Below are 19987 nucleotides of genomic sequence, written 5' to 3'. Positions count from 1 at the left end.
TGGGCGGTAGTTAAAACAGATAAATAAATTTATACTTATTTATAGGGGGAGAGAGGGAGGGAGGGAGGGAGAGAGGGGGAGACCCTTATCAGAATAGATTGATTTAAACCAAGGAGATCTACAGAAAGAAAAAGCAAGCTGAAATAAATGATTTAGATAAAGATACTCATTGATTCTCTTTATAGCTTCCAGGCTATGTTTAAATTTGCTCATTAGACTAGATTAATTGATAATTAAGACTATTTTAAATTACAAATTCGTTTCATTTAAATATGTCTTGAGCCTCTCTAGTACATGGTATAGGTTTTGCACTATATCTGAAGGGAAGATCTTTCGTCTACCAAAGGGAAGTCTGAATGAGAATAGTAGAGTTAGGGCTATTCCAAGGTATGGTATTTTTTATGATAGCAAACATATTAGAATGCTGCCTTCTAACAAGGGTAGAGACACGTGTGGTTTGCATGGATGCCAGAGTCTAGTACTATCTCATTAATTTTAGGATAAAATTATCTTTTCCCTATGGGTCTGAATCCACTGTTTTAAATCAACCTGCCTGACAAAAGCTAATAGCACATTGCAGCTTTTAGGTTTCTCTTTGAAGGGCTTCTTCTGATTAAAGTTTGAACATGTCAGCAGTCATCTTTAAGGAGAATATTTGGAATACTGATTTCAAAATCAGCCTAAGCCTAAAATCCAGTTCCATAGATTTATTTTTAAAATTGATATATGCATCTCTCTTCTCCATTACAATGGGGGAGGGGTGTCTTCACCATGATCAGATTGGACACACTAACCTCTACAGTCCTGCGGGGGCATTACAAACTCCGATATTAGGAACAGTTTTTTGAAGTTCCCAAGCCACATGCTGCTCTGTGGCTCTTATCTTAAAGAATTATCCTGGTAGAGCACAAAAAATTAAAATTAAGTGAAACAGGAAGCCTGTCAGATGATAAGTGAGTAGTCCTTAAGCACACTGTTCATCCTCACTTTTGCAGCTATATGTATAGAATATAGTCTGCACCTTCAAGACATGCTTTGAAATTCACATATGACATCTTCATATTATCTGTTATCCATTCAAAAGACAAAATATGCTAGACATACAAACATATAATTTTAAAGTTTCAATACAGTTTCCACCCACCCACAACGTCACAGGTACTTTTAGAAATTTCCAAATTCAGGAGACCCCAAACCCAAGAAGGCCAACACAAGCCTCCTTGGACTTTAGGCAACCCATCCATAAGGACACTATGGATAGTGCTCACATACTTCCTAGATCTATTGCTGTTCCTCTTAGTAGTAGAAGCATTCCACAATCTTTGAGCCTTAGACTGCTTCCAATGAGTCTATATAGAATAACAGAAACTACCTTCCCTTTCCTTCTAAGAACAACACCCTTCACACCTAGCTACTTTTCTGCTGGGTTTTTTTTATAGTTGCTTGTTGCTGAGCAGCAATGCTGGGTAGGGAGAGGTCTTAAAGGGGGCGGCGGACCATGAGCCCAGGTGCTAGATAATTGTCAGGCAACCTGCCTTCTCAGAATACAACTTATGATTTAGAAATATTTAAAAATCTCAAGAAATTGTATTTCCATGTATGCATACTTAAGGTCTCTAATTGGAAATAGTAGAGACTGAAGCTAATCTTTATGTATGAAAATTTCAGCCACTCTAATTTGATTTTTCTACATGTAAAGTGCATCTAAAAAAAGCATAAACTGTTTTTGAAAAAATCCTAATCATATGAAGACTTGCATCAAAGATGTGAAAACTTTAATTTTTTGATGTAAAATTCTGTGCAAATTGAAGTCCAAGTACATCAGATAGAAAAAAGACACTAGGTCTTTTTGTATTTATATTTAGTCCCGGTGTCTATAATTTTATCTCTTTAGTAATACTGAAGTTGTAAAGATAAAAATTGCTTGTTCATCATTTGAACATTTTAGATGCATTTATTATTGGAAAACTGTCAACATAATGCCAATTAAATATACATTTATTTAGAGAAAGACACAAGAAAAAGAGAAATAAAATTAATATTATCATGGGAATTTATTTCAGACTGTCTCAGTAGTCAGAAGATACAGATAAAGCCATTTTGAATTAGTTGACCAGTCTTTCAAAAAGGTGTGCAACTGTGTTAATGGGAGATTTCAATTATTTCAATTGACATCTGCTGGGAAATCCAACTCAGCTAAGAGTCAGAGATCCAACAAATTCTTGTCCTCTCTTGTTGACAGCTTCATTTATCAGGAGGTAGATACTAAAAGTAGGAGGCTTACTATCATGAATATAATCCTCATTAATAGGAAGGAATTAATTGATGAAATGAAGGGAATGGTACCTTGAGTGAAGTGATTACATTATTCTTGAATTTGTGATAGCCAGAAAGGAGAAACAGAGAAGAACCAGATCAAATTGGACTTTGAAAGAGGGGATTTAATGAACTCCAGAGGAAAATAGGTTAGATGTAATAGCATAAAATCTTGAAGGAGTAAATTATCCACAAAAAATTGGAAATTCTGTGAAATGGGGTACAGAAGGGTCAATCTCAAAGAATTTCAACAAAAGGAGAAATCTAAAGAATTCACTATGCATAGCTCTCTAAAACAAACAAAACAAACAAAACAGAATATATGTATATATTATACCAAGCATCAGCCTCCATAGAAAAATTAACTGGATGCTATTTTCTTCCAAACACTTCCTTACTCATTTGATGTATGACCTTGAACCTTCTTAAATACAGTAATATCAAACATATTGTGATTGCCCTGAGATAGACCTATTATACACCCTCTATGTACAAAAAACAGGGACATAATCAGAGAATACAAAGTCCTGAAAAATTGTAGGAATTCCTCACTATTTTTCCTTAATAACATGGCAAAATATGGGGTATAGTAAACTGACTCACAATTAGATGGTCTCATAATTGCCTGTATTATCATACTCAAAGACAGAATGTTAATAACTGCATTTTAATTTGTACAGAACTAAAGGTCTCATTCTTATCAATGATGGTATAGAGTGTTTAGGAATATTTGCTAAGTTGCATAAAACTAGCAGCATTAGGTAATACTTTAGAAAAAAGGCAGAGGAGTCTTGAGCAATGGGCTAAAATTAATAGGCTGGAATTTAGTGAGAGAAATGTAACATTATACACTTAGTTAGGAAAAATGAATGGTACAAGTATGAGGTAGGGAAGGTCTGGTTTGGCTGTAGTATATGTGAAGAAATTATGGTTGTTCATGTTTAGCACAAATTAAACATAATCAGCAGTATGGTGCAGCTGCTAAAAGGCAAATGTTATTTTAGGATATATTAACAGAAGCCAAGGGTCCAAATTAAGGATGTCACTTTTCCATTTTACTCTGATCTAATCATGCCCCTTATGCAATGTTTTGTGTAGTTCTGGATACCATAGTTGAAAAAGTTTTAACACTCACAATTACTCAGGTTTGACAGAGTGTTATTCTCAGATGTGATTATCTCAACTATAAATTTATCATGCCTAATAATCAAAACCATAAATGACAATTTCATTTGCAAAGAGTCCATAAGAGACTTCCAGTCACTAAATATATTGTTTTTAATTGTTGTATTGTCTGATTATTTTATCCTGTTTCATCTGTTTGTAAGTCACCCAGAGTCATATATATGAGATGTGCTGTTATAAAAATTGGGTAAATAAGATGACTAGTTGGAACAAGTTCAGAGAATGTACTAAGAAGGTGAAATATCTGAAAATCAAGTCCTATAAAGAACAGTTAAAGCATCTGTGTATGCTTAGCCTAAGAAGAGACATCTAAGGGAAGATCTGATACCAGTCTTCAGATATCTGAATGGTTATCACACAGAAAAGGGAATGGACTTATTTCCTATTACCCCAGAATGCAAGACAAGAGACAATGAGCACCCATTAAATCAACATTTTTACTTACTAGTTTTTTCGTCATCAATCTTGCAATTTTTTTTCTTTTTACCCCCAAATTAGACAAAAATTTATCAACATATACTATGCCTTGGTTTTTAACATCATGAGAAATCATGCTTTCTTTAACACCATGAGGAATTATACTTTTTGTTTGGTCTGGGGGTTAAGGTGCTAGGCTAGAAAGTGGGAGACTGTGAGTTGAAGTCCCACCTTAACCATGAAAACCAGCTGGGTGACACTGAGCCAGTCACTCTCTCTCAGCCCAACCCATCTCACAGGGTTGTTGTTGAGAACAATATAGGAGGAGACAGGTGTGTTGGGTATGTTCACCACCTTGAGCTATTTGTAAAAATAATAAAGGTGAATAATGAGTGGCATGGAGGTGTGTGGCATGGTGGCCTAGGGTTGAAGAAGCTTGCCTTCCATTCGGAAGATTAAGAGTTCAATCCTAGGTAGAGGTTTCTCCTATGGCATAAAGAAAAAATACATGCTGCAAACTCCATGTGGCATCAGGAAGGGCATATGGCCAGTAAATGCTCACCTCCATCCTGCTGTTCTGACTCTACCCCAGATTAAAGGATTACAGGATTGTAAAAAAGGAGTTTTAATAAAGGCAATAAATAAATAAAATTATGAAATGAACCTCAATTTACTATTAATTATTTACTATTTAGTTATTAGATAAATAAAGTGATGCTGTTTTACCCCAGGAGCTCAAGGGGAGATACACACACACACACACACGTCCAACATTACACACTGACCTTCAATAGTAAGGAACTCTGGTCCTAGTTCTACTTTAACCACTATTCAATACTGGAATTATTCATTATACTAAGGCATAATCTAAAATTTACGAGGCATAAAGGAATGCATCATGTTAAAGAAAAACCAAAAATATGGTTTAGCAAAATATATGCACAGGTAACATAGAGTGAAGATAAAAAGACAAAGGGAAACACATGATTACAGACTGTATTAAACTCACAATATTCTATCCAATTATGTGAAATATATCTTCTTTTCCTAGCCTTCAGTCTGCATAGATCAACCTGTTCTCTAGGTAGAGTTATATGGTGGAAAGAAGGAGGAGAGAACAAAAGGAAGTTTCTTTGTGTTTGCTCTTAGAAATACTGAAGTAGCCTATGATTAAAAAGTCATTAGACTAACTGGATAGAGATTTGCCTAAATAAATTCTTGAGTTATGAACTAATACAGGAAATCAAAGCAGATATAATTTAAATAAAAGTCATGATTTAAATCACTAATTGGAAAGGTAGAAGTATTTAAATCACAATGTATTTATTTTCCAGAAAGAAACTATGACTTTAATTTGTAGTCAGAATGCATTTTCCTTTTTTGCTACAGTCTGATTTCATATTCTTCAGAATTCAGAGATAATTTTATTTTTAAAACCTACACAAAATATGAAGAAATTAGTCATTGTTTTACATTAATTTTCATTTTAAAAATTGAAATATGAACTTAGTACAAATCAAGCAGATACATGTGAAGTCATTAGGAGTTAAGTCATCCCAACTTCAGCTAATTGCTGTGGATGTTTGGAAAAGAATTTTTTTATTATGTGCTTGGAGAACCACCATAACTAATCTTTAATTCTGTGTTTTTAGAAGGAAGTCAGTTACAGGTCCATTAATTTACTGTAGCTCTCAATATTTTAGTAACAAACCGCTCACTTAGAAATTATATCCTTGATTATATCTTTAAGTTATATCCACTTGTTTTTACAAAATATTGAAACAAAAAATTAAAATATTATTTCAACTTAAAATAATTAATTTAAATATATTTTTATTATTTTTAATCATTGATTTTTATTTCTGGCAAGAAACATTCTTTCATATCAGTTAGCTTTAGCTTGCAATAGGAAACATTGAGGGCAGATATGACAATGGTTTACAAAATCTAAATTAGCAGAACTTGCAAGTACTTAAAATAAAAAAAAATGAGATTTTGGGTGTGTGTAACAAAATATTTGAAAATAAGAGCTGTTAAACAGTACAACAGTCTCCCTGGAACAGTCTTGGGCTTTTCTTATTGGATGTTTTGAACGTTAATTTAAATGATTACATGTCAGAAAAGGACCAGCAGATTCCTCTGCTGAATAGGGAGGATGTAATGTTGGACTAAAGCCTGCCAATTCATATATTCTCTTATTCTATAAAAATAGATATTCACATTCCTATCAGGATATTGAGATAATATATGAGTATTTTTCTATTTCCTAAAACATACATAATTTAAATTCTATTTGACATTTTAATTAACATTTTTTATTGTTTTCCTCAAGGACTTAATTCATACGTGTAACACAACAGTTTAACTTAGTGTCACTTTCTGAAAATGAATTGAGTTACTGATACCACAGGGATTATCTTCCTAATTTTTCTATATTTGTATGACCAATATAGGATTTTCTTCCCATGTATGATATATTTACATATGTAACATATACACAGCCTTACTATTTAAATTCAGCACAGGAATTCCTTTTTATCCTCATCTAAAATTCACTCCGGTCTTAATGTCTTTGTCATATTTCAAGCTATGCATTTCATTGTGTTGGTACAGTATACTTAAATGCATTTTCACTTTTATATTCAAAAAATTGTAAAGATAAAAATCTATCCTAGTTACAGCAAACAAACGCGAAAGTAACATGACAGTTTGTAAGCGGCTGTGACAATGTATTTTCATACTGAAAAATATTTGAATGCTATATATTATGAGAAAGATATGGAACCTTATAGCTAGAAGAAGCTTTTTGTATATAAAGGGAGTTTTTAAATGAAAAGTAGATGCCTTTTCTATATGTTGAACTATTGGAAAAAAATTTTTTATGAAAAACTATGCATTTAAAACTCAGAGGTAATGGCTCGTTATTAAGTCATTCATGAGCTAATAGCATATCTTCTCTTGTGTAGTAAAGCCCCTGGACTTACACTGTTGTTATGTTTTATCTTCATAATTTCACCATGGTAACTATTTGAAACCACATTCCATTGTGGTATCAATCATGACAATGCAACATCCTTGAAAAAAGTGGTTGCAGCAGCATAGGCAATTACATTTTTAACAACTATTATGCCACTTCAATGATCAGATTAAAGTCATTATTTCAAAGATAAGTTTTCTAAACTTACCCCCATCTTCTCTTGGTTAAATTATGCCTTCTCTTGGTTAAATTATTAATCATAAACTGATTTCTAATGAAAATTGACAAGGAAATATAGCCAGTATCAATATGATTTAAGCCGCCCAGAATCACTTTAATAGTAAAATGGGTAGCACATAAATTTATTAAATTAAAAAAAAATGTGTTCTTTTTCTTTTGTTAAGCATGAACATAAAATAATTCAATTATTTTCTGGCATAGCTGTTTTGGTGCTAAGGTTAAAAAAAACCTGTATCTCTGATGATAAAAAATATAACAAGAAAGACTATAATGGTTTTACTCTACCCAACTAGTTCCTGATTACAGTTAATGATTTTTCAAAAATATTATCACTTACACATTAGTTTTCTGAGATTTCCTTAACTCATTGACTGGAATAGCTTTGCATACACAAAGGAGGTTTTATCTCAGCTATGTCTAAAGTCTATGTCAAATGCTTAGCTAACATGGATATATTTTCAGAATCAAAGAAATGAGAAGTTCATGATGATTTCAGAAACAAAATGATCAAATTAAGCTACAATTTTCTTCATTACTCCACCTTTCTCCTCATCCAAAGAAAAATACTTATCTGTGATTGCTGATGTATCAACATTTAATTACAATAATTAAGTACAGGTTTTAAATGTTGTTTTGCTTTGAAGAAAGAGGCTTTTTAATACACATTTGTCTTGGAAATACAATTATATCTAATATTATAACCATAATAACAATTTAAAAATGACTGCAAATAAATATTATGCATTTATTGCCAGAGTACGAATTTTCAGGTTACAGTCCAAATTCGCATTTATGTAATCTAAGGCACGGAATCAGTCAGAACAAACATATATGTCTTTTTCTTTAAAACAAAAGCTTATATTTTGTGCTCTTTTTTAATGCAAGTGCATATTTTAAATGTGCTTCATTTCAATTTTTTAAAACAGAATTAAACTGAATTCAACTCCATGTATTCTATAATCTCCTTTCCCCCCTCCCCCTTTCTTTTCAGGTTAGCAGTTTATTTCTGCATTAATCACCCTGACAGAAGCAAGGCAACTCAATTTTCTGCTTCTGTAGGTAGGCACATCACTTTCTGTACAGCACTAGGCATGAAAAGGGCTGCAGCTAAGCTTTGGTTACTAGTGTAATTGAAATGCTATCCACACTATAGGGTGCATTAAAGTCAGATAACGGCAGTTCCTGTGGCCAATTTAAGTAGCTTGACTTCCCTGGGAAAAAAAATTGCCTGACAGATAAGGCAGACAAACTGGCTAATTCTCCAACCATGTCTCTCATTGTGATCCTAGAAAAATGAGAAAAAAATGAATCACAGAACCACAAAATCAATTGACCCTCGGGTAGCTCATCAGGCAGCGAGCCTGATAAACCTAAAAGCTTTGTTAATGTCTGCCTGCCTGTATCCCACAGATAGAGCACTTTGTAAATGAACCTGCTTTGATAAATATATTAAGGAAAGCTGTGAATAAAGGCAGAGACTTCTCATTTGTAAATACAACCTCTGCTACATGGAATTAGAATGATAAAATGGAGTTCCATGTAATTAAGTTTGTATAAGGTCTGAAATCCGTGCAAATACTTTTCCTGAATTTTGAAAGAGAACTGTCAGTTCAATTAATCTGAACATCACCCCAAGAATGTACTGAACAAAATTAAGCTGCTGATAAAACCTGGGCCAGTATTTTGATAAGTAATTCCTATATCATTTCTTGGCCACTGTGATCATTTTATTTAATCCTCTACCACCACCACCCTCCTTAGTTATACACTAAGCCATAGACAAAAGACAGATGGTTCACATACTACCATATCAAAAACAAAAGTGGTAGAAGTTCTTTGCCTATGTAAAATATCAAAGTGAATATATTGCTATAAAGGATCATTTATAGGCTGAAATCTAAATCTCTATTCAACTCCTGAACAAAGAAATCTATTTAACAATTGATAGCATAAGACTGTCAAAACTATACATTTTTTCAGGTGTTTTCTCATGAAATAACATTTATAGGATTTGAACAGTTGCTGGAGACTTTGAAAAGACAATGATCTTAAAAAGATAATTTATAGCTATTAGCTTTAGCTCTCTGTAAGTATTGTTTCAGGCTTAAGAGAAACCTGACATTTAATTGTATTGGTGTAGAAATAAAAAAAGAATAGCATTTTAGCCATGGAAATAAATATATTGTTTTAGAGTAACTTACCAGTTGTTTACTTGTAGAATTGTAAGTCCTGTGTCTTGGGCTAACTGTTTCTTCTGCTCCTCTGAAGGATATGGATGCTAATAAAAAGAAATGTTTTAATAATGAATCAGAACTTAAGAAAGATAATGCTTTAAAAATGAAAGCATCTTTGTTGTGTATACTCCTGAAGGTTTAATATAACTTCAGTTTATCACTTACACCTAATGACTTATTACATACACACCTAAATCATTCTTCAAATTTTCCTGTCCTGTGAAACATTATCAGATGGGCACAATAATCAAACAGTATCCATGTCATATATAAAATACAAAACATATATTTTAAATTGCACCATACATCAACTGCCAATTACTGGGTTCAGATATTGTATTCAAGCATGCTTTTGTTTATATACTTTACTCATTAAACTACAGATATCTAACTTGATACAGTATAACTTATTTTTAAATCATGTTTTTTAAAATACAGTGGCTTGATTCATATACATTAAGCCAAAACCAAACAAACCATATTATAACAAAGATCCCGGATCTCTAACTTGGTACTTCCTGTGACACCTATCAAATGATTTTTAATAACAACAATAATACATCACAAAGCAAGTCAGAACAGCCTTAAGCACAATTTGTGAAGTCCAGTCTCTGAATCAGCAGATCAAAGACATGAAACAGCCGCTATCCTAAGGACACTTAGACTTTGTATAAGCTTCAGAGCAGTAGTGGGATTCAATTTTTTTTACTACTGGTTCTGTGGGCATGGCTTGGGGTGTGTGGCAGGGGAAGGATACTGTAAAATCTCCAGTCAGAGGTGGTACTTGCCAGTTCTCCAAACTACTCAAAATTTCCACTATTGCTTCTCCAAAAATGATCAGAACTCTGTTTCAGAGCCAAGACTCATTGATAGGATTTGATAATCTGTGATTATGTTGATCTTGATACAAATCACTCCTAAGCAAAATGGACTGCTGAATTATATGCACAGGCCCTAGCATACAACTTTTACCTTATATATAAATATGTTGTGATTGACAAAAGCATGGTCAGAGTGTCTACATCATATTCTCATGGTACAAAAAGTTTGGAACTTTGCTTGGCAAAATATGATGTGTAAATCAATCAATCTAGGAGGAAAATCTGCTTTTCAGATGTATATTCTTACAATTTATTTATGTACCCCTTATCATATTGATGCCACTTACAATTGTACATTAGAGTTATTTGTATAGTATGCAGTTATCTTTGCATATCACAAAGGAAAACGTTTCAGAGAAACCACCATAGGAACCTGGCCAATCTTAAACTCAAAATACGTTGATGTCTAAACCCCCTGAAAAGATGCCTCAGTACTGACTGACTGACTGACTGACTGGATGGACAGACAGACGGACAGACAGGCAGACAGATGATAATTTTGAAAATGGCTATTTGTCCTTGCAAATCAATACTGGATTACAGCCTGACCCAAGGGATGTCATAACAGTAGTATTAAATGTTTTTAAACATTATCACTTTTCCAGTTCTGAGGACTACTGTTTAATTTGTCTATGGCAAGGTGCTCTATATTTTAAGTTGAAAAGTTATATTCAATTCCTCTTCTTATGACTCATGATAGTCAACTCCACTGCAATATGTTGATACAGATATATAGGATAAGAAGTAAGCTATTTATAATCATAAACTGGAATCTTTCCAAAAGTACTGCACTGAAATTGCATAATATTATAGGCCACAAATCTATCCTTACCCTTGATATAGTTCAGAGATTTGTAAGCATTTCAAAGAATTTGCCTAGGACACAATAGAGTGGTGTCCTCTTCTACCTAAACCCTCAGAGTTTGTTCTGTATCTAGGGTGACTGAAACATAAGCAGTGCATTGTGCCCAGACATTATTTCAAGGGGATAGAAGGAAAATTCTGGATGGAAACATAGTATAGCTGCATTGCTGTTTACCTGGCAGTATTTTCAATTAGTCAGGGTCAGAAGAAATTGGTAGAAAGTATTGAGGGGCTGCCACAATGATGAGGGGGATCAAACTATTTCCCAAAGCACCTGAAGGCAAGATAAGAAACAATGGATGGAAACTAATCAAGGAGAAAAGCGACCTAGAACTAAGGAGAAATTTCCTAACAGTGAGATCAATGAACCAGTGGAATGGCCTGCATTCAAAAGTTGTAAGTGCCCCAACATTGTAGGCTTTTAAGAGACTTGTTTGAAATGATATCACCAATGGTATGGGAAATGATATAGGGTCTCCTGCCCGAGCAGGGACTTGGACTCTATGATCTCCAAGATCCTTCCCAACTCTGACATTCATTATTATTAGAATTTTTTTTTTCTTGCTAGATAGAAATTATGGATTTTTAAGTCCAATGGATCTGGACCACACTGGACTGGATAATGGTACTGAAAACAATGGATTAAATTGATGGTTTATAAACATACAGTACTGTACTTAATGATTTAGTGGGTTTCAGAAGGCTTTACATTTATAAAATATTCAGTAGTTAAGTATATTGTTCTATTCTCAAGGTTTTAATATGATATGCAAAATTAAAATAAATATATTCCAACAAAACAGTTAAGTTCTGGTTTACATAATGCTATGCCACACAGTAGGTATGAAGTTTTAATATTACATGTTTGCTTTAATATTATATGTGAACGAGACTTGTATGAGTTACAATAAACCATAGCTAAAGGCCTATGTGGTGTAATGGAAAAGATATTGTACTAGGACTGAATGACCACAGTTTGAGTCATTTTATTTCTCAGCATAACATACACCATACAATTGTTTTGGGAAAAATTAGACGGAATGTCATAGATACTATATTTTAGAAAGATAGGGGAATCCATTTAAGACTTCTTAATATTACATGTAATATTACGAAGAATATTAATTACCCCCCATGAACACTTCAGAAAACAATATTTTCTAAACATAAAAATTCTAATTTCCAGAACTGTGCATACACAACTCTTCAGCATAGTTAAATATAAGGGGTTACCATCAAGGAAACCTTATTCTTTATCTCATTGGTCAAGGTAATATATTTTGGATCGTCAAAGAGCAGACCCCTTGGGCAAATCTTAATCAATGTCTGATTCAGTAATGCCTGATGACTAAAACAGAATATATTTAATAGTAATTGCTTGCTGAATTTTTCTATCACTCATCACTAATTTTTCTATGATAAGAGAATAAAAGACCATAAAATAAATTAAACATTTGCATAAATAAACTTAATTTTTTTATCTTGCCTTATTTTTGAGTAGTGTTTTCTTTTTAGAATGATTTCATCAATAAAACAATGAGATGTACTTGAAATAAGCTTTATATTAAATATTCTTTACATTAAATATATTTCAATATACCTGTCTCAAGTACAAGATACCTAATTTTAAAATTCATTAATATCACTTGATATCACAACTAACATAAAAAGTGGAGCTGTTTTCTTTCAACACTACTGGTATTTTTTATCATGCAAATATATGCTAACAATATACCTATACAAACCCTGTTAGGTTCCAAATGACTCAATTGTTAAAAACTACAGCCTGGGATTATTATAAAAAAAGATATTTTGCAGCCCCATTTTAAAATGTTCCTAGTATATTAATATCAAGAATAGTGTCATGGCAAGCTAAACAATATAGCTCTTCAGAAAAAGGGTTAAGTAGATGTGAATGAATACAGAAATAAGGCTTTTAATATTCTGAAAATATTAACAAAGAAGAATGATAATGTTGAGTTAATGTGGGTTAAGGATGAAATGAAAATAATTTTTTTCTGATTGCTAAGTGTTGACACTTTTTTGGCTAGTTCCTCAAGTATTTTTAAGCTCTGTAATTATAGAAGGATTTTCCCTTCCTTCCCCTCTTGCTTTGAGGCCATATTAGTAATGACCCTTTCACTGCTTCAAAAACCACTAATAGTCGTCAGCATAGGAAAGAAAAATGAACAGGATAAATTGGAATCCACAGTCAGTAATTTGCATCATATGAGGCTGTTTTGGCCACTCATTCATTTTTGGTCATCAATCCTTTGCTGTCAGGTGCTGCACTCTGCCACCATGATAAATACTCCTCCTAACACTCTGATTCGTCCAAACAATGTAATTGTCCTCTATTCTCCTCTTGGTAATGGAGATAATGAATGACTGCACAAACAAGAAGGATTGCTCATCACAGGCACAGGGCTTGTTTCAAGCTGAAAAGCCTTGAGTACAAATTTTAATTGACTGAAATTCAGGGTTGGCAATAAATGTGGAAGAAATGCTTTATTTCTGCAAGAAGATTTAATTTCATTTAGGGGACTACTTTCTCCTAAGGAAATATCTTCTAGAAATGTTGAATACAAATACTGCTCATGAAATAGCTGAGGAATATGGCTCTGCAAAAGATTATTAAATTACAAGACCATTTATAAATAGATAATACTTTAATATTAGCATAACATTTTCTTTTTTAAAATGTAATTAAATATTGAAGATCTACAGTAAAATCAGGGAATCCAAACTATTTTAATAGCACGTATAAGTGACTCTATTTAGTGCCAGACTACAAATGTGTAGAGGAATATTACATGCATTAATATTTATCTATTAAACTCAGTGGGACAGTGAGGTGGCTCAGTGGTTAAGATGCTGGGCTTATTGGCTGGAAAGGTTTGGCCAAGGTTCAAGACCTGAGCTCCATGGCACCGAGTTACCTCCTGTTCTCGTTCCAGCTCTTGCCAATCTAGAAGTTTGAAAGGATGCAAATGCAAGTAGATAAATAGATACCATTATGGTGGGAAGTAAAAGCGTTCCATGACATCATGCTGGTCACATGACCACAGAAATGTCTTCAGACAGTGATGGCTCAATGCCTTGAAACGGAGATGAGCACTACCCCTATAGCAGAGTAAAATCCATTTGTTGATGTTGTTAGTTGCGAAGTTGTGTCTGACCCATCGCAACCCCATGGACAATATTCCTCCAGGCCTTCCTGTCCTCTACCATCCCCCAGAGACTCCATCCACCTCATTCTCTGCCGTCCCCTTCTTCTTTTACCCTCAATTGTTCCTAGCATTAGGCTCTTCTCCAGCGAGTCCTTCCTTCTCATTAGATGGCCAAAGTATTTGAGTAAAATCCACAGGGACTCCATTTTATTAATCTCAGTAAAAAAATGATATCAGACAAAGCTGTCGATTAGTTATATTGAGCTAGTGTATATATCTGCACACACATATATTATATACTAAGTGATAGTCTAATATTAGTAATTCTGAGCAAATTGCTTAAGTCACACTGGGAAAACTGGCCTTTCTTTCTTTGAATGGGATGATTTTTGCAGATCAATAGAAAGCAAAGATGATCTAATTATAGAATTTACCCTGTACAAATGGCCTTTGATTCTCAATTAAGAGTGATAAACAAAATATAACAACTTTAGCTGGTATTTTTTCTTCCCTTTAAAAATCAGTGGTAGTACGGCATTTTAAAGATAGGTTGGATTGTTTATCTGAAAGTGTTTTGATAGGTTGCCATTGTAGCTCTGAAATTAAATAAAAAAATGTAAAAACAACCAAATTTAAAATAGTTCCAACCACAGCAATATGTTTTAGACTAATTTATAAATATGAGTACATTTAATACTAAACTAAAGTTTTCAGAAATTAGTCTATCATATGCCTGCCTACACTTTATTAGAGAACACATGATATTGAACTAATAAGCATAGAAGTCTCATTTTTTTCTGATCTCTTATTACTATACATTTAACTAGCTCAGTTTTAAAATAAACTCTGCAATGCTTGTTCTTTGAAACTAGAAAGCAACTAGAAGGCCTAATTGGTCGTCTCTTTTCATATTGTCTGACTAAAGTGATGGTTTTGTCCATACATTACTAATTGACAGGCATTGGTCATTCCCTCATCCATACAGTGGGTAAATATTCTTATATGAGTACACAGTGAAACATGGTGACAAATAGCACTTCAATAATTTCATTGGTATATTACAAGATACAATTGAAGCCACAACTTATAATTTCCTTATGTTTCCAAGTCACCAGCAAGCAAGTGACATTACTAGTATGGTGCTACAGCATGTGGTTTTATATGGAAAACTGGTTAAGCATTAAATAGGCTTAAAAGTATTTTCACAGGTCACCTCAAAGGTCCTTTTTTAAAAGGAACTGGACTATGTTTTTTTCCTTGAGAAAGAAGACATTTTGCTTTAATTAATCTTATTGGATGAGAAGGTAAATGTCTTCTTCCTCAAGTAAAACCACAGTCCAATTGTCTTTTGAAAAAACACCTTTGAGACAACCATGACCTGTATGACTGAGAATCTCCATATATATTTTCACAGGTGTAAGAATGTACCATGTTTCAGTCACTCCCACCCGTCCAAAATTAGCCAGCATATTCTTCAATCCTAAGCCTTGCATGGAAGTATCTTATCAGTATATCAAACTTAACTTTCGGAAAAATTCACACTAAAAATCTTTAATTTATCAGAATAAGAAAGCAAAAAGTTTGGTTTCAACTAATTAGATTGACTTCTGCATTAGCAGTAGGACTGCCAGTGAGGCAGGAAGCTGCAGGGAAGCACAACATCCATCAACTCGAGACCCACACCAGCCTTTCCATAGCATTTCAAGAGCTTCAGTCCTAAAGTAGGTAAAGCTGGAAACTGTTTTGAGAAAAGTTTTGGAGGCCTAAAGGGGTGAATCCCATTTTTGATCTTTATACCTTACTCCATTAAAAAAAAAAAACTGTAAATGAGCTGGGCTTTTTCTTCCACTTTTACAAAAGGATTAAAGGCTATTAAAAGGATGTTGACAGACCTCGTTAACTGCCAGGCTTTAATTTTTGGATCTCTGCCATAGAGAAGGATAAGTGAAATGGAGGAAAGCCTCAACTCACAAATAACTGTCACATATGAATGTAGCACAACATTCCCAGATCAATTTATAGTCTACTGTCAGAGAAGTAATTGGAGAAAACTGGGGTGGCAAGAATAAGTTTTGCAAAACTTATATCATACTCTTAAGCAAAGAGAGAATGATGTGGCAGGTTTATCTAAAGGTTATACCCCAAATAGCCACAGGCAAATAGGTCTCATTATCATCTTAACTCTTCACAGCACCCTGGAGTGATTTTATGTCAGTGAAATTTCAATAGCAAAAAGATTCCTCTGGTCGAAGATGCTCAGGGCATTTGTTCTAGGGTAAGGATTAAGTGGCAAGGATGCCATGCCTAGGATGAGACTGGCCTTCCTGCCTTTCCATCTAAAAAAAAAGAATCCTCAGCATGATTATAAGACAAGAAACACCATTTAAAAGGTTTAACTACAATAGATTAGTCAAAAGTTTTAAAATGTTTATATACTGGAAAGAAGTCAATAATTTGATAAGCCAATTTTTAAGTATTCAGAAGACTATAGAAAAGCTTCCAAGACTTAGCATGAATATAAAGCTCATTTCACAACTGATATCATTACAAAAGTTCCTTTGTAAATCTTAATGAAGGGGCTGATTCATATGAGATACAACAGTCCTGAGCTTTAAAAGACTTCGAAAAATGATAACTAGGTCTCCAAATTATGCCTGGAAACAGTTTACATGAACCTCAAGAGAGCATTGGCAATATAATCTTCTCCCCATTCTGTGGTATGGTTCATGTAGTTAATTGCTAGCTGAAATAAATTAAACATTTGTGGCAACTAATAATTCCAAAGTGGAGATCATTCATGCATATTGGCACTGTTTTAGTCTGTTTCATTTATAAGTTACTTTCAGTGTACATATTTATCTAATATTTTCTTGAATGTGTATATAACATTTCAGATGAGATCAGGAGTGGGATTCTACCAATTTGCACCTACTCTCTAGAACTAGTTGTTAACATTCTAAGCAGTTTGGAGAACCAGTTAGAAGAAATTACTGGCTTAATCCTGTAAGGAAGGCAGGAAGGAAATATTCTGGTGTTGCTTACAGAAACTGCCTCTCCGTTAACCCTTATTACATTCTTGGCAGGACTAGATATCCTGTATCAGGAACTTCTCTGGAGTTTTTTTCCCCCTCCTTTGCTGGTACTTTGCTTGTGTGGAATGACCATTCAAAGTTACAGTGGCACTGAAAAAAGTGACTTATGGCCGTTTTTCACACTTATGACTGTTGCAGCATCCCCACAGTCATGAGAGGCCAGGCGAGGAGATGCATGCCTCAATGTGAGTGATATTGAGTGGGCCACGCCCAGCCAATAACATGACCGCCAAGCCACGGCCACCAACTAAACCACGCCCACAGAACTGGTTGTTAAAAAATTTGAATCCCACCGCTGAATGAGATTAGTTTATTTGGTTATAAAGAGCTCAATATTCAGTAATATTGGAACACAATAAGGGACACAAAAACAGTGGTCAAAAAGCAAAACAAAAGTATGCAATTATTACTTTTAGTAAAGTTTTAAATTCAAAATAGCTTGGATTACTATTTCCATATGAACATTTTCCTGAAAAAGTTAACGTTTTTCATCAAACAGTAACTGTGAAAAATAATGTTGATGGTTATTGGAAATCCCTGTACTGCACTCACTATTGGCTGCATTATCGGAATAATCATGCTAAAAGTAGGTCTGGGATAGCTGTATCTCTTTTAGGGACAAAACAATTTGCCATACTGTCTCTGTCATAAACTGCTCTGCTTTTCTTGGGAAAGACAAGCACAGAAAGTGGTCGTCTTTTCTTATTCCAAAGTCAGGCTCAATGGACCTTGCTATAGCTTCTGGCTGTTGTTAAGTCATGTGTATATGCATCAACTAATCATTCATGCAAAAAAAAAAAAAGGTATAGGAACCAAGTCCTAAAGAATTTCCAGATGGGGAAAGAATGATAATTTATTTTACAGTATTTGAAAATAAAACAAAAATGCTTTAAAAATGTTTCCCACAACACAAGCATTCCTGTCTTGCTTTCTCTTATTTGCAAATGGAAACACAAACAAATCTTAACTCTAATCAAGCATTTATTGTTACCTGCTGAGGAGTAAAAGAGATGTTATTGTTATGACTTTGTTAATTACTTGGGAGGTGTCAGACACTGTGGTGTGAGAAGCAGCAATGTAATCAGAACTTGGATAGACATCCAGGAATAGTTAGCCTGGGGGAGCATTGGATCATTGCTGATGCAATAAAAACACTAAATTCTCGTTAGTATTGTTTTGAGTTAAACTTCCAGCATTACTCTAGTACTGATATAGCTTTTTTGGCAGCTCAAACAGGCATTTTATTATAGCTAATTCACCATACTTAGAGGGAGGTGTTTTTTTTTAATCTTTGTAAATCATAACCCTTCACAGTCTTTAGAAATAAGAGCTCGGTCTGCAACCAAGGTCTTTCTAAAGCAACATCTTAATTTAGAATTCCCTAATTTGAATTAGATTTAGAGTTCTCTGAAACTTTTCAGACTAGTGGATGCATATCATTTATTGGTACTTTAATACATTCCTCAGTGTGTAGGTTATTTATTTTGCAACAGCTATGAGTCAGATTTCCCAATACTCAACTATTCCACATTTAAGGTGTAAATCTTGCTTTGCAGAACTACACAGTTATCCAGTCAAGTGTGGCAATGCACCAACTGAAGGTTCCAGGAACCTGTGTTTGTCTCCATCCCACATTTCTTTACTTATATTAAAGACCTGAGTCAAATTTAATCAATCGTCAATCAAATGTAGTACTGTTTTGCTAAAGCCACTAATAATTTCTATGACTGAAACTATACAGTACAAAAGGGGGAAAGCCTACAGAACATCTTGCTGAAACAGTAAATAGCTAGAGAGAAGAAAAAGAAAAGTAACTAAAAAAGAACTCCTATATAATTTTTTAAAGGAGGGAATTATAGCTCCACAAAATTATTTCAAAATGTTCAAATGTCATAAAATGAATTAACAAATTCAAAATGATAATGTGATCAGTTAAAGGACATTCTCTATGAAACAGACTTTTACCTTTTGACATTTTGCTAATTCAAAATACAGCAAGAAACACTAAGAAACACAAACAGCTGCATGCATTGAAAGGCCAGTTTTGGTAAAGGACTGTGCAAGAAATATTGAATGTACAACAGAAGGGAATATGGTTAATTAATAAAGTAATAATGTGCAACAAAGCTGTGAAAAAAATTTATCACCCCATCTGAAGGAGGAGGTGGATAGGGAATCAGGTTCACAGGCTTTAAGAATAGTGAAAATAATTGTATGTTTTTCATAGATGCTAGTTTATGCTTTTAAAATTAATATGTCAAAAAAGGCACAACACGTGACCATTTTTCCACATATTGTTTTCCAAAATTTTCTTTCCCATAGTAAATTTGCCAAAATATCTCCCATGCCTCTTTTTTTCTAAACAATACAGAGTAATGGACTTTTTTATCTTCTGAAATTGAAAGCTTTATTAAAAACATAGGGATTAGCCAGGTCATCATTTCATAAAATAATGAGAACAGAAGGTTTTTCTCTAGCTACACAAGACGGAGGAATATCCTGCAAAAGTAAAACCATTTAACCTCATGAATGCTTCCTTCTCAATAAGTATCACAAATTCATTGTTTTTGAAAGCCTGCCAAGGAGATTTGAATTTTTAGAATTATTTGAA

The 19987-nt window shown here is 33.7% G+C and overlaps 1 protein-coding gene across 11 annotated transcripts in view; it reads right to left on the bottom strand.

The window, feature by feature from the left end:
- Positions 1 to 19987, bottom strand: part of MEIS2 (Meis homeobox 2) — a 230196-nt gene that overhangs the window by 72721 nt on the left and 137488 nt on the right. For 9 of the 11 annotated variants that reach the window (XM_087921841.1, XM_026710491.2, XM_087921845.1 and 6 more), the window contains one exon: positions 9337 to 9413. In XM_087921841.1, coding sequence (XP_087777967.1) covers positions 9337 to 9413 — 77 coding nt within the window. Of the gene's footprint in view, positions 1 to 7712; positions 8421 to 9336; positions 9414 to 19987 lie in introns of those variants that run through there. The other 2 variants (XM_087921846.1, XM_087921842.1) reach the window with 2 other exon arrangements.

The sequence above is a fragment of the Pseudonaja textilis genome, chromosome 1 (assembly GCF_049901715.1).
Source record: "Pseudonaja textilis isolate UNSWEBS1 chromosome 1, rPseTex1.2, whole genome shotgun sequence".
Classification (NCBI taxonomy): domain Eukaryota; kingdom Metazoa; phylum Chordata; class Lepidosauria; order Squamata; family Elapidae; genus Pseudonaja; species Pseudonaja textilis.
This window is presented reverse-complemented; position numbering and strand designations above follow the sequence as displayed.